General features: G+C 36.8%; 1 protein-coding gene across 4 annotated transcripts in view; it reads left to right on the forward strand.

Moving 5' to 3' along the window:
* BMS1 (BMS1 ribosome biogenesis factor) overlaps window positions 1-14,955 on the forward strand; it is a 50,666-nt gene that overhangs the window by 15,153 nt on the left and 20,558 nt on the right. For all 4 annotated transcript variants that reach the window (XM_004749698.3, XM_004749697.3, XM_004749695.3 and 1 more), the window contains 8 exons: window positions 337-479; window positions 1,186-1,307; window positions 1,627-1,820; window positions 3,675-3,814; window positions 5,333-6,078; window positions 6,284-6,385; window positions 7,087-7,244; window positions 12,523-12,604. In XM_004749698.3, the coding sequence (XP_004749755.1) occupies window positions 337-479; window positions 1,186-1,307; window positions 1,627-1,820; window positions 3,675-3,814; window positions 5,333-6,078; window positions 6,284-6,385; window positions 7,087-7,244; window positions 12,523-12,604 (1,687 nt within the window). The remainder of the gene's footprint in view (window positions 1-336; window positions 480-1,185; window positions 1,308-1,626; window positions 1,821-3,674; window positions 3,815-5,332; window positions 6,079-6,283; window positions 6,386-7,086; window positions 7,245-12,522; window positions 12,605-14,955) is intronic.

The following is a 14,955-nucleotide window of genomic DNA, read 5'->3' on the forward strand; positions in this document are numbered from 1 at the left end:
TGGCACTCCACCGTCCCCTGCATACTGCTGTGGCCCACTGGTCATAGAGTTTTTTCCTCTGCCCAGGAGCCTCTCTGTCCTCTCTGTGCAGTACTCTAGACAGATGCCACTAATTGACTGGAGAGCAGTTCTGAAGCTAAATGTATTTGCACTTCTGCCTGTACTAAGCCCTGCTAAGATGAGTACTGAAAGAAGGCAGAGAAGTTGGGGAAGCACTGATAAGTAGTTTGTTAGAAGTCCCCCTTAGGATTGCTTCTTATTTAGAGGTCTTAATTTTGATGTAGTATTGACAAAAATTTAATTGAAATTTATGTTTTTTTCTTTTTTAATGTTTAGGGTGCCAAGCTGTTCTATCTTTCTGGAATGGTACATGGAGAATATCAAAACCAAGAAATTCACAATCTGGGTCGTTTTATTACAGTTATGAAGTTTAGGCCTCTTACATGGCAAACCTCTCATCCTTATATCCTAGCAGACAGGTAAAAAGTACATGTAAAGTTTTTCTTTCTGGCCTGCATATTTCAAGCTACAAAGGTCATAAAAAGAACATTAATAGAGCTTATTTTGGAATAATGAGGGAGAAATATAGTTAGTGGAGAATACCTACTTTTTTGTATTATTACCCAAAGATGCTGTGGCTTCAGAAGTAAAGTATGAAATGTTTAGAAAAATGTGAGGCTTTTGAAGCATTTAAGGCTATATAATATGGTCCTATCCTGCTTTTTCAACCTTCATCTCAGTGATAACTGCTTTGGACCATGGTGTTCTAGTCACCCAGATGTGCCCTTGTGCATTCTTTCCTTTATGTTTTTTCCATATTGTTTTCTCAGCCTGGAATCCCTTTCTCTACTTGCCAGAATCCAGGACATACCAGAAAACCTAGGTCAAAGCTTACTCCTCTTCCACAAAGGATTTTTCTGCATATGTATTCATCTCTTCCTTAACCCTAGGTGTACGTTATTTCCCACTTCTGGTATCTTACCCACAGAAGGTATATTATGTAGAGCCTAAGAGCAGTGCAATCATGTGTTTGCTTCTTTTCCTCTGGTAGATGATGAAATGCACTTCCTTATTTCTGTATTTCTTTTAATTTTCTCAACAACGTGTTCAGTCTTTGACACTTGAAGGGAGGTACAAAAACATTGACATTTATTTCTGCCATATGATTGGGTTTTATTTTTCTAGGATGGAAGATTTGACAAACCCAGAAGATATTCGAACAAATATCAAGTGTGACCGAAAGGTGTCTCTTTATGGTTATTTAAGAGGAGCACACTTGAAGAATAAAAGTCAAATTCACATGCCAGGTATCCTTTTCTTATAAAATGTACCAAACTTGTGGAACTCTTGGGATGAGTTACTTCATTTCTGAGGAAAACTGAAAAATGGCCAAACAAGATAGAGCCACATTGCCAGAAATTTTAAGACTAACTCAGCTCTGCCTCAGCTAGCAAAGGTGTTGAGTTGACCAAATCCCCTCTGCCCTGATGATGGTGGTTAGCTAGAGAGGCAGAGTGCCAGTGACAAACGATATCCTTGTGGCTGAAGCCTTCCACCTGTGGGCTGTTTTAGTTGACAGCTGATACACTTAACAGCTCAAGCCATCTTCCTCTATCTGTCTTCCAGGTGTAGGAGATTTTGCTGTGAGTGATGTCAGTTTCCTCCCGGACCCCTGTGCACTTCCTGAACAACAAAAGAAGCGCTGCTTAAATGAGAAGGAGAAGTTGGTTTATGCACCGCTCTCTGGAGTTGGTGGTGTCCTATATGACAAAGATGCTGTCTATGTCGATCTTGGTGGCAGCCATGGCTTCCAGGAATCGGTAAGAGGAAAGTTACAGGAAGTACTGTAGTCAGCTTTTATATACTGAAACTTTTTAATCTTTATTTGTATTTATGGTAAAAGCTACAATGTATATTTTAAATACACAGAATACTCAATTGCACTAAGAGAAAGTAAAAGTCATGTTCTTCATTCTGTTCCTAAGACATACAGGGGATCCTAGGTCTTTTAGCATGAACGTTGCAAGCGGTTTGGTGCTTGTACTTCCTATCTGTCTTTATATAAGCATACTTCATTTTATTGTGCTTTGCTTTATTGCATTTCATCAGTATTGCCTTTTTTACAAATTGAAGGTTTGTGGCAACCGTATATTGAACAAGTCTATCAGTGCATTTTTTCCAATAGCATTTGCTCACTTTGTGTCTCTGCGTCACATTATGTTAATTTTCACAGTATTTCAAATGTTTTCATTATTATTATATTTGTTATAGTACCTGTCATAAGTGATTATCACTAATGATTGGGATTTTTAGCATAAAGTATTTTTTAATTAAGGTGTGTACATTTTTTTAAACATAATGCTATTGCAGTCTTCATAGTTACAGTATAGTATAAACATAACTTTTATAAGTACCAGGAAACCAAAAAATTCATTTGACTTGTTTTATTGTGGTCGTTTAGAACCAAACCCACAGTATCTCTGAGGTATGCCCATATAATATCAGTGTGTTTTCTAGCTCTCTTTGGTCTTTCTTTTTGTTTTCCTCCCTAAATATATACCTATTTATCTAGATTATATTATGTATATTTAGATTATTATATGTATATTTAGATTATTAGGTGTTATATGTAAATACCATGTATTTGTACACATATAGATGGTCTTCGTGTGTGTGTGAGAGAGAAGTAATTTTTATTTTTTTTAAAGAATTTATGTATGTATTTGAAAGAGAGGGAGAGGGCTAGACAGAGCATGAGAGAGAGCATAAGCAGTGGCGTGGGGGCAGAGGGAGAAGCAGGCTCCCCTCGAAGCCTGCTCAAGCTGAGGGTCCCAGGATTGTGATCTGAGCCGAAGGCAAACAGTGAACTGACCGAGCCACACAGGTGCACCCCATACTTTATTTTTTTATTTTTTTAAGTGGGCTCTATACCCAGTGTGGAGCCCAACATGGGGCTTGAACTCAACTCTGAGGTCAAGACCTGTACTGAGATCAAGAGTTGGATGCTTAATTGGCTGAGCCACCCAGGCTTCCCATAATATTTCTTATATAGGCTCCAACTTGAAATGCTCGTGCAACTTTTGGTGGGCACCTAAGAATATGTGATTCCATTGTTCCCTGTTAGTATTTGTAGAGCTGCTACAGTTTTCTTTATAGCTGTGTGGTATTTCATTGTCTGAATAAATCTTATTTATTGAACCAACCCTTGGAAATCTGTGGGGAGGTTACCCCCAGCTTCCCCTGGTTTGAACATTGCTGCAGTTAGCACCCTCAAGCATGCAGTTTGGTCACTGGGAGGGATCTTTCAATGCAATAAATTCCTTGAAGTGAAAAGTTTGAATCAAAAGCAGCAGAATTTTTTTAAATGAACCCTAGATTTTCATTTCTTTATTCTGCAATGGAATTTTATTGGGCAGACTACATGTTTTGTGTAGCATTGGCACTTAAGGTTTTTCTAGCTAAGTAGGTTATCAGGTTATATACTCCATGAACTTTGAAAAAGTTTAATGAATAAAGAGGTCAATTTTAGACCTTAAGATTTTATTTTTGAGGCAATAAGAAATATTTTCTGGAACTACGTTTAGGATAAATTTGAGAAACTGATTGAAACCAGTATGTCTCTCTTAAGAATTCTTGTGTGTTCCTCACTTTGATTTTCTTGGTGGCCTTAACAGGACGAGGTGAGACCAACCCATGAACTGGTACAAAGTCTTATTTCCACCCATTCCACTATTGATGTCAAGATGGCTTCAAGTAGAGTGACACTTTTTTCTGATTCCAAACCACTGGGGTCAGAGGATATAGATAATCAAGGGTAAGTTTACCATTTTTTTTGTTTTTCATAAAAAAATATGTTACAGATGATTATTTCACCTATCATTCTGCCATCAACACACATTTTGGTGGGATTCATTCCAGGTTTTGGGGGTTTTTTTTGCTTTGCTTGATATATACATATGTTTCTGAGGGCTTTTCAGTAATGTGACCTTACATGGAGGTATTCTTGAAATAATTATACGGGATCCAGTTTTTAGCAAACCCAGAATATTCCTCAGATATCACAAAATTTTTTCTATAGGTTGCTTTTGGTTTCTATAGGTTGCTGAGGCCACTTGGTTTTCTTTTCTTTTCTTTCTTTCTTTCTTTTTAAAGATTTTATTTATTTATTTGACAGAGATCACAAGTAGGCAGAGAGGCAGGCAGAGAGGGAGGAGGAAGCAGGCTCCCTGCCAAGCATAGAGCCTGATGTGGGGCTTGATCCCAGGATCCTGGGATCATGACCTGAGCTGAAGGCAGAGGCTTTAACCCGCTGAGCCACCCAGGCGCCCCTTGGCTTTCTTTTAGTGGCCAAATTCCTAGTACAAGCAGAGTAAGGAAGCTTGTTCAGGTGGCCATTGAGAAGCTACGTATCCTGTCTCTTAACGTTTTCCTTAGATTATATTGTGGTATGTCCTGGGTCATTACCCACTAATGTGTAGCTTATTTGAATTATTTTTAGTTTGGGTTGGGAACTAGTATATCTTATACATAGTGAGTGTTTTGGTTTTATTTAGTGATTTATATGACTCCCAGTAAAAATAAGTCTGAAAATGATTGAAATTATCTGGTTTATAAGTTATTATAAATATATACAAAGGAAAATTTTTTGGAAAAGTTTATTTGCTGCCTTCTAATTAGCAGGTGGTATCGGTGATAGTTTAGAACTGTATTCTTATATTAGCTGGCATTCTTTAATAGGAAGCTCTCACTTCCACCCCTTTATTTTAATATCACTGTTAACTACTTGACTTTTAAAAGAGTTCCATTTGTTATTATCCCATTACTATCATTCTTTCTGATGCCTTGATTGGCTCTTCAGTCTCTCTCCTGTGTCCTTTTGGCCCTTCCCCTTTAGCCTTTGAGCACTTACTGTCTCCTGACACAACAGGATGTTCCAGGCTTACCTTTGTCTTTTCCTTGCTTTGGATCTGGAATCAGTTATTTAAGGATCATCTATTTCAAGCTTGGAAGTGATCACTTTTCTAAAAGATCAATCAAGCACTCACTTTCCTTTAGATAAATTTTTCCCTAATGTTATACTTTTTGTTTTTTAAAGGTTACCTTATTATTCTCTATAAGTTCTTTTGAAGAAAGGTGTTGGGGAACTGTGCATGAGTTTCCTTAGTATCTAAGGAAACTTATTTATTCCAGTATTTATCAAATTGTTCCTTTCTATGCTATGTTATTTAAAATCATTCCTTGATTATTATCTTCTGTTTGCATAAGTATTGTGCAAACAGAGTAGCCAGTTACTGTATGAACTGAGTTATTTTGCATTTACTTGGTAATTCAGACAGTGGATGCCAAAAGAGGAAAAGCAGATGGATTTGAAAACTGGTCGAGTGCGTCGGAAAGCCATTTTTGGAGATGAAGAAGATGAGTCTGGAGACAGTGATAAAGAAGATGATGAAGAAATGTCTGAAGGCGACAGGGTGGCGGAGAGCTCTAGTGATGACGAAACAGAAGAGGAGGCAGATGCCGAAATGACAGATACGGTGTACGCAACGGGCAAAGGTGTCAAACGGCAGAGACTTGAGGAGATGGAAGAAGACCTCGAGGTGGATTTGCCAGCATTTGCTGACAGCGATGATGACCTTGAGAGGAGCTCAGGGGAAGAAGGAGAAGCAGAGGAAGCTGATGAAAGCAGCGAAGAAGAGGATTCCCCGGCAGGAGGGAGGAGTCTTTCAGAATCTCAAGTTGGAGACAGAAGTAAAGCAGGACTTTTACAAACTAAGGGTTTGAGTAACAGTTTGAATCTGGAGAAAGCAACCCTCACCACTTCAGATTCAGGCCACTGCACAGCTGAAGAGGCATTTGCATCTGAAGATGAAACTGAAGAAAGCTCCTCTCTCAGTACAGAGGAGGAGGGTTCGGAAAATGAAGAGGTTATTAGAAAAAAGTTTCCAAAGTCTTCTCCAGTGGCTGGTGGTCAGAGACTGGGGTCAGAGAACTTTATTGATGAGACCAGTGATGTGGAAGACTTACTCAAAGAGGAAGAAGATTACAAGGAAGAAAACAGCTATTCCACAGAAACTTCAGGTATGCTTAAATTCAGTGTAACTGTTGTTAAAACTTGGCACTGGAATGTTTTACAAATAGAATGTCTACATTTGGGAGTCTGGAGATTTTGTTAACTTTTCAAATACTGCACTCAGAAGGATTTAGGGATGAATGAGCAGTGAGCTTGAGGCAGGAAGGACTGACTGATAAACGCCTTAACCGATGTCGGCGTTGGTCCTTTCAGGTGCCCTCAAGTGGAAGGAAGACCTTTCCAGGAAGGCAGCTGAGGCCTTTCTGAGGCAGCAACAAGCAACTCCAAACCTTCGAAAGCTTGTTTATGGCACAGGTAAAAGAGCCCTCATTCAAATCTAGAAATGTTTTGTTTCTTACACCATTTTCTGGAAAGGAAATGAGGAAATTGATTGGAGGATTTTGGTGGTGCTTTCGAAATCCCTATGATATTCTTGGCTTTCGTAGTTTATATGTAGCAGATGTTTTTAATTACCAGCTCATGGGTTTGCCATAAAACTTTTGATGAGAATACTCTCCATTTTGTCATTTTATATCTTCCATACAAAGTGCTTCAGGATATTCTTTTGGGTAGAATTTTGTTCCAGAAAAGAACAAAGTGGTGCATTTTATTTTGTACTGTGGTCCTCAGTTACTGTGTGATTAGAATAAGGCCAAATTGAATTGAAGGGTTGGTGTGTACTGATCTCCGTTCAGGTTTGTCTAAGTACTCTTAGTGATTAGAGACTCAGCAGTCTTTGAGAGAAACTCTTTATGCTCATTAAAAGCTCTGTCTTTAAATGCCCCTTTCTTTGCCTAACCCTCAACATTCTGTCTCCTCACTGAATTCTTTGCTCCTTCCTTATAGGAAGGCCTAAGTCCTCCAGACACATTGAGCAGTAGCTCACTGGCCTTTTCTCCGTCTATAGCTGATGTGCTCAGGGATACCGCCATACCTACCACAAACAGGGACCTGTCGTCCCAGGTCCTTTAGGGTGAAGATTTGTTCTCACTTTTTCATCATGGTGGTCTCTTTAGTGACAGAGGATAATGAAGAAGAAGATGGTGATACCAGGGAAGAACTTGGAGGGTTGTTCCGTGTCAGCCAGCCTTCAAGAGAATGTAAGCACAAGCTTGACTCTTTGGACTGCTCCAGATTTCATGTGGAGGCTCCCCATGATTGGGATTTAGAGGAGGTAAGGCTGAATATGAATTGTATGTTTGACTTCTGAGACAATTAGGGAATTGTTCTAAAAGATTGTGATTTCAGTATTTCCTGCCTGTTACTAGCTTTTCATTTTTGTGAGATAATAGGACATCCTCCCAGATGTTGGACTGGATCCTAAGAAATAATGTGTTTTGAGTTTAGGGTGACTATGTGCGTGTGTTACGGAAAAATGGAAGCTGTGCCTAGTCGTGTTAATCTTTATTTTGAAGGATTGCACATAAGTTTTCATATATTTGAAATATTTTGTGTTTTATAACTAGGATATACCTCATGTCCCTGAGTGAGAATTTATAATTGCTACTATCTGTAAGCAAAAAAATCCATGACACTGGTAAATTTTCTTCCCCTGCTCACCAGTCTTTAGTCACACTGGAATTCATTGAGTTCTCAAAGTTGCCAGGCTTAATCCTATCTTAGACCTCTTGCCTCTCAGGTTTCTCTTCTGGAATGTTCTGGCATTCTTAAGGCTGGCCTCTTCTGATCTCTCAGTTTTGGTTAAATGTCACTCCTCAGGCCTGATCACTATCATATTTCTTAATTTAATTCATTGAGTGCACTTACACACTTTATGAGATTTTATGTAACTTTTTTGTTTGCAGTACAACTTCATATAGATTATAGAAAACCACATAAGAACAACTGTTTAAGTTAATGGCTTACTAGGTGAGGACCCATGTAACCACTGTGTGTCCATCACAGTCATAGTCCTGTCCTCCGTGCAAAAGGAACTATGACTCTTATGGTAATCATTTCCTACTTTTCTTTATAATTTCTTTCTCCAAGTTTGTACTATAGGTTAGTTTTATCAGATTTTGGGGGTTTGTTTTTTCACTACACATTTTCAGTCTCTTAATCTATAGTCCCTTCCACCTGTCTCTCCCCCCCCACCCCCTTATATTTTATTTGTTTAAAAAACTTAAGTGTTTGATGTGTAGAGTTTCTTATAGTCTGGTTTTTGTGGATTACATTGCATCTTAGATGCAGTTTATCAGGCTTCTTTCTTTGTATTTCCTGTAAAATGGTGCAGAGCAATACCAATAAAACTGTGTGTGATGATGGAAATGATCATTGAGCTGTCCATTGTGGCTACTTGTGTCTGTTGAGTACTTTAAGTGTAGCTAGTAAGACAGAAGAATTTAATTTTTAAATTTATTTTAGTTTTATTTTATATTAATTCTTTAGAATTTAAATAACCATGTAGTTTTAGCCACCCTATGGACAGCATATCTAGAAATTTGATTAGATTTAGTTTTTTTTATTTTTGGAAAGACTGCTTCCTAGATGGTGGTGTTTGTTCATTAGGAGGCACATAAAATCATCTTATGATAAAATCTGTTGATCCTCAATGTTTAGATCCATTAATTTATTAAGGATGTAAAATGGTGAGATTCTGTTCAGTTTGCTCTTTATTTATTACCTGGAATACCTCTATAAAGAGAAACCTCCACTCATCTATCGTTTGGTTACTCAGTTCCTTATAAGCTGGATAAATACTTGATTCTTTTTATTAGTTTTCAGAATGATTTTTTTTTCAAGTATCATTTTGAACTCCATAGAATTTAATATTGAATGTTTCTTTCCACTGAACTTGTTATCTTTGTGGATACTCATGTTGTCCCATTTCTGGCCAGTTAGAATCTCTTTAAGTTGGTTCCTAAATTCTTTTGACTTGATCCTAAAAGTCTTTAATTGCTTCTTTGCCATCTGATATGATGAGGTATTCCAGGACCATCTTCTGTATTTCTGATGCCAGACTTGGAACCAGCCATAAGAAGTCCTGATTTCTTTTAGTACAAAATGGTATTTCAGCATCACAATCTAGGCATAGGAATACACACTGTTTTGGTCTGGTCATTGTTTCTAGGTCTTTCAGTGACCAGAGCTAGAATTCATAATTCTTTCCAATACAGATTCAGAACTGCAGAGTTCTTATTTCACCTTTTTTATTTTACATTTGCATCTCTGTTTTCCACTGGGAAATTAATTTCATTTGACTCTGAAGATGATGAAGTCAGAGAACTGTATAATCACTCATTTGCTTTACCCCATTACATACAAAATAATGTCAGAATAGCATTACACATGTTACTGTTAATATGATTACTGAAAACAGAGGGTTTTTTCTCCCTCATATATTCCCCCATTTCTCTTTTCAAAAGTGCCTACAGGTTTGTATTCCTACCAGCAGTGTATGAGGCAGGCTCCTGATTTCTCTATATCCTCACCAATACTTGTTAGTAGCTGTTTTTATTATTATTATTATTATTATAGCCATTTTGTTGGTGTGATTTAGTATCTCAGTTTTGATTTGCCTTTCTCTGATAGCTAATGATATTGGGCATCTTTTCATGTGCTTACTGGCCATTTGAAGAAATGTCTATTCGTATGTTTTGCCCATTTTAAAAAATTGTGGGTTTTCTTGGTCATTGTTTGTAAGAGTTGATTATATATTCAGTTTGTCACATAAATGATTTACAGATATTTTCTCCCATTCTGTGCATTGTCTTTTCTTTAACCTTTTTTTTTTTTTAAAGATTTTATTTATTTATTTGACAGAGATCACAAGCAGGTAGAGAGGCAGGCGTGGGGGCGGGAAGCAGACTCCCCGCTGAGCAGAGAGCCCAATGTGGGACTTGATCCCAGGACCCTGGGATCATGACCTGAGCTGAAGACAGAGGCTTTAACCCACTGAGCCACCCAGGCAACCCTTCTTTAACCTTTAAAGTGCAAAATTAAGCATTTTTAAAAAGATTTTATTTATTTATTTTATTATTTAAAAAAAATTTTTTTTTAAGTTTTTATTTATTTATTTGACAGAGAGAGAGAGAGAGATCACAAGCAGGCAGAGAGGCAGGCAGAGACAGAGGGGGAAGCAGGCTCCCTGCTTAGCAGAGAGCCTAATGCTGGGCTTGATTCCAGGACCCTGAGATCGTGACCTAAGCCGAAGGCAGAGGCTTAACCCACTGAGCCACTAAGATTTTATTTATTTATCAAAAAGTGCATGAGAGCATGAGTAGGGTTAAGAGGCTGGAGGGCAGAGGAAGAGGGGTAAGCAGGCTTCCCTTTGGGTAAGGAGCCTGATATAGGGCTCGATCCCAGGACCCTGGCATGATGAACTGAGCCAAAGGCAGTCGTTTAACTGACTGAGCCACCCACATGCCCCTAAGTTTTAATGAGGTTTAAGTTACTTATATTTCTGTTGTTTCTGTGTTTGGTATCATATCTAAGAAACCATTGCTAAATCTGAGATCGTGAAGCTTCATTCCTATGTTTTCATCTAATAGTTTTATAGTTTAGTTTTTATATTTTGGTCATTAATCCATTTTAAGTTAATTTTAGTATTTGTAATGATTTAAGATTGGTTTACCTGTATGGATCCCTTGGGTTTTCTATGTTATAGGATCAGCATTTTCATTTCTACAAAGAAGCCAGTTGGGATTTTAATAGGGATTGTGTTGAATCCATAGATCACTTAGGATGGTATTGATATCTTTACAATATTAAGTTTTTTTGTTCCATTAAAATAGGATGCCTTTCCTTATATTTAGCTCTTTAATTTCTTTCAAGAACATTTTATAGTTATCAGAGTATAAGCTTTGCACTTCTTTATTGAATTTATTCCTAGTATTTTAGTGTTTTCAGTGCCATTGTAAAAGGAACTTTTTTTTCAATTTCATATTTGGATTTTCATTGTTAGTGTATAGAAATAAAATATATTGTTGTATATTGATCTAGTATTTTGCAGCCTTGGTAAACTTATTTATTCTGAAAGTATTTCAGTTGACCCCTAGGATTTTCTATAAACAAGACCATATCATTCATGAGTTGGGTAGAGGTAGTTTTCCTTCCTTGCTTTTTTTTTTTTTTTTTTTTAAGATTTTATTTATTTATTTGACAGACAGAGATCACAAGTAGGCAGAGAGAGAGGAAGGGAAACAGACTCCTTGCCAAGCAGAGAGCCCGATGCGGGGCTCTGTCCCAGGACTCTGAGATCATGACCTGAGCGGAAGGAAGAGGCTTAACCCACTGAGCCACCCAGGCACCCCTGTAGTTTTCCTTTCTAAACTAGCTGCCTTTATTTCAATTTCTTGCGTAATTGTCCTGGCTAGAATGTCTAGTACAGTGTTGAATAGAAGTGGTAAGAGGAGACAGTCTTGCCTTACTCCTGATCTTAGGGGGAAAGTTCTCAATTTTAACCATTTAGTATGACGCTAGCTGTGGGTTTTTTATGGATGCTGCTTATCAGATTGAGAAAGTTCCCTTCTCCTCTTGGTTTGTTTAGTGTTTTTATTGTGGAGGATAATTTTTTTGGTCTTTGGTTCCCCTAAGTCAATTGTTAATCCTCAGAAATTAAGGATTTTCTTCTAACAGTTTGCTATCCTTCAGTGCCTATGAAGCTTGGCATAGAGCAGATGTTCGGTAAATATTTAGTGAGTGATTATAGCATGAAGAAATGAGTAAATGAACAGATTTGCTTTTGCATCCATTGTAATCATGCTAGCCTCAAAACTGCTCTTTGAGAGTGAGGTTGTATATGAAAAACATGATTCGTGACCAAAATATGATTGAGGTGAAAGCCAGGACCTATCTGAAGATCTCTATAAGTGTGCTTTTAAAAGCCTTGGCAGTGAATGACATTTGCTGTCTTAGGTCGGTTTCCCCAGGAAAGAGATTCTGAAACAGTTGTGTATAGGGTTTTACTATATATTTAAGAGGGGCTCCCAGCATCTGCTACATGTATATACTAGATGATTTATCAGGTCTGAGACTGGGAACCTCATCAGTACTTTCTGCCCTGTTGTGCTTATCGAGGACATTTAGCCTTTGTCAGAATATTATCATTGGTCAAGTTATTAAATTTTCAAATAGCCACAATAAGTCAGGATTAACAAATAGTAAAACCAACTTTCTAAATGTTGGCTACTGCATTGCCTTAGGAATACTAATAACACTTGAAAATCAGTTGCTCTAGTAAATATCTGTTTACTCATAAGGTCAGTGAGCTAATAGTACCTCCCCATCCACTGCTTAAGTAATGATATTTTAAGCTTTTCTCTATGGTTATACTGTCTGTATCAAAGATTAACATATCTCATAGGTCTACTTGGAATGAGAATTTCCCCCAAAAAAATGTGTCTTAAGAAAGTATTTAAAGGTTAGTTGTCACCTACCACTGTTTCTTAATTTCAGTTGTTTTGTTTGAATGATTGGAGCATGTCAACTAAATGCTGACTTTTCTGTGTAAGGTTATGAACAGTATCAGAGATTGCTTTGTGACTGGGAAGTGGGAAGAGGATAAAGATGCAGCCAAGATTTTAGCAGAAGATGGTAAGTAAAGGGCCATATTTTTCAGAGAAGACTGTCTTCTCTATATTTTATTCCATATCTTTAAAAGTTGGAAATAATAGACAAATGTGAAATGCTTTGAGAACTCTGATAGGAGTTTATGGGTAATATTCTGGTTCCTCTTTTTATGATGGTCTTATTTTCTTTCCCTGGCTAACCGACTTATTAGATGTGGTCATTGTGCCTGGGTGGCTCAGTGGGTTAAGCCTCTGCCTTTGGCTCAGGTCATGGTCTCAAGGTCCTAGGATTGAGCCCTGCATCTGGCTCTCTGCTCAGCGGGGAGCCTGGCTTCCCCCCTCTCTCTCTGCCTGCCTCTCTGATTACTTGTGATTTCTCTCTCTTTCTCTGTCAAATAAATAATTTTTTAAAAATCTTAAAAAAAAAAAAAAAAAGATACGGCCCTCAAAGAAAAGTGGGAGGCTTTCCATAAATTTTATCATGTGCTTGTTCAAAATGGATTTTTGTGTGTGTGAAAAATAAGTAACATATTTTTCTTTTTAGTAATGAAGGTAGTATACATTATAGAACATCTAAAATAAAATGTCATACCAAGGGTGCCTGGGTGGCTTAGTGGTTTAAGCATCTGCCTTTGGCTCAGGTCATGATCCTAGGGTCCTGGGATCGAGCCCCACATTGGGCTCCTGCTCAGCGGGGAGTCTGATTCTCCCTCTCTCTCTGCCCCTCCACCCTACTTGAGCACTCTCTCTCTGTCAGATGAATAAATAAAACCTTAAAAAAAAAAATCATGCTGTAACCTCTGCCATGTGTTAAAAAACTTTTGTTAATTTTTTGAGGTTATTTACTTCCAATCATTTTACAAATTTTTAAAATTTCTAATTGAATTTTGAATTTTGAAATTGAAATTTAAAATTTCTAATTATATAAATTGCATCATTAAATTTTTTCAGAGGTTTCGTGTTTACAATTTAATTCTATCATATCCTATATCAATTCACAGTTTCTCATTTAAGCAATTTACCTTGTTCTTATTATAAATAACTCTGTACTGGAGCACCTTGAAATAACTCTTGGATCACATTTTTTATTTTCATAAGTTAGGTTCATAAAATTTAGAATTGTTGTCATTTGTTTGAACTGCCAAAAGTTTTTCAGAAATGTTGTTTTTGGCAATTTGATAAATGAAAATTGTTTCTTATAACTGGCATTCTTTCGATTGCTAGTAAGTGAGAATAATTAAGGTATGTTGGCTGTTGCATTTCTTTGCTGAATTCTTTGTTCTTTACTCATTTTTCTAATGGTATATTAATGTGTTTTTCTATTGAATTGTAAAATTATTCTTTAAAGGATATTTACTCTCCTTCATTGGTTGCAGATATTTTTCTGCTTTAAGCCACTTGTCTACTTTATATATAAAATATAGTAGTTTCTACCCTCTAGAATTTTACATAAGTGGAATCATACAGTATGTACTCTTTTATGACTTCTGCTCAGCATAATGATTTTGAGATATTCCATCCTGTGGCAGCTCTGTCCCTTTTTATTACTGAATAGTTGATTTCTTTTATTAGTGAGTAGTCTTCCATTGTGTGATGCACTGCAGTTTATCTCTTCATCTGTTGGTGACATTTAGGTTATTTCTGGGTTATGGCTGTTGCAAATAAAGCTACTATGAACATTCTTGTACAAGTTTTTGTATGAACAACTGCTTTCATTTCTGTTAGGCCCATTACCTCAGAGTGGGCTAAACAGATCATGTGGTAGATGTATGTTTAATTTTTTAAGAAATAGCCAAATTGTTTTTCTGATTAGTTGTACCATTTTGTATTGCCATTAGCCTTCATGAGATTTTCAATTATTTCTACATCTTTGCCAATACTTGATATGGTCAGTCTTTTTAGTTTTAGACAATCTTTAGGTATAGAATGATATAGCATGGTTTTAATATGTATTTTCCTAATGACTAATGATGTTGAGCATTTTTATGTGCTTATTTTCCATCTGTTTCTTCTTTGGTGAAGTATCTGTCAGATCTCTTGCCCAGTATTTTAATCTATTTAGTTTACTTAAGTCCTTTATCACTTGTGATTTTAATTATTTTTGCCCAGTATGTGGTTTGTCTTTTCATATTTTTAACAGAAACACAGTTGATTTTTTTGCTAATTGATCTTCTGTTGTACAGCCTTGCCAAATCACTCATTAGTTATTTTTTGGTTATTAGTTTTTGTATATTTCATAGAATTATCTTCAAAGACATCGTTTGTGATCTGTGATTCTGTGACAGTTTTACTTAAAAAAAAAAAAAGGCAGTTTTACTTAAAAAGGACAGTTTTACTTAAAAAAAATAAAAAGGCAGTCTTACTTCTTTCTTTCCT

This window comes from Mustela putorius, unplaced genomic scaffold (genome assembly GCF_011764305.1).
Source record: "Mustela putorius furo isolate JIRA1106 unplaced genomic scaffold, ASM1176430v1.1 tig00003909_pilon_pilon_pilon, whole genome shotgun sequence".
NCBI lineage: Eukaryota > Metazoa > Chordata > Mammalia > Carnivora > Mustelidae > Mustela > Mustela putorius.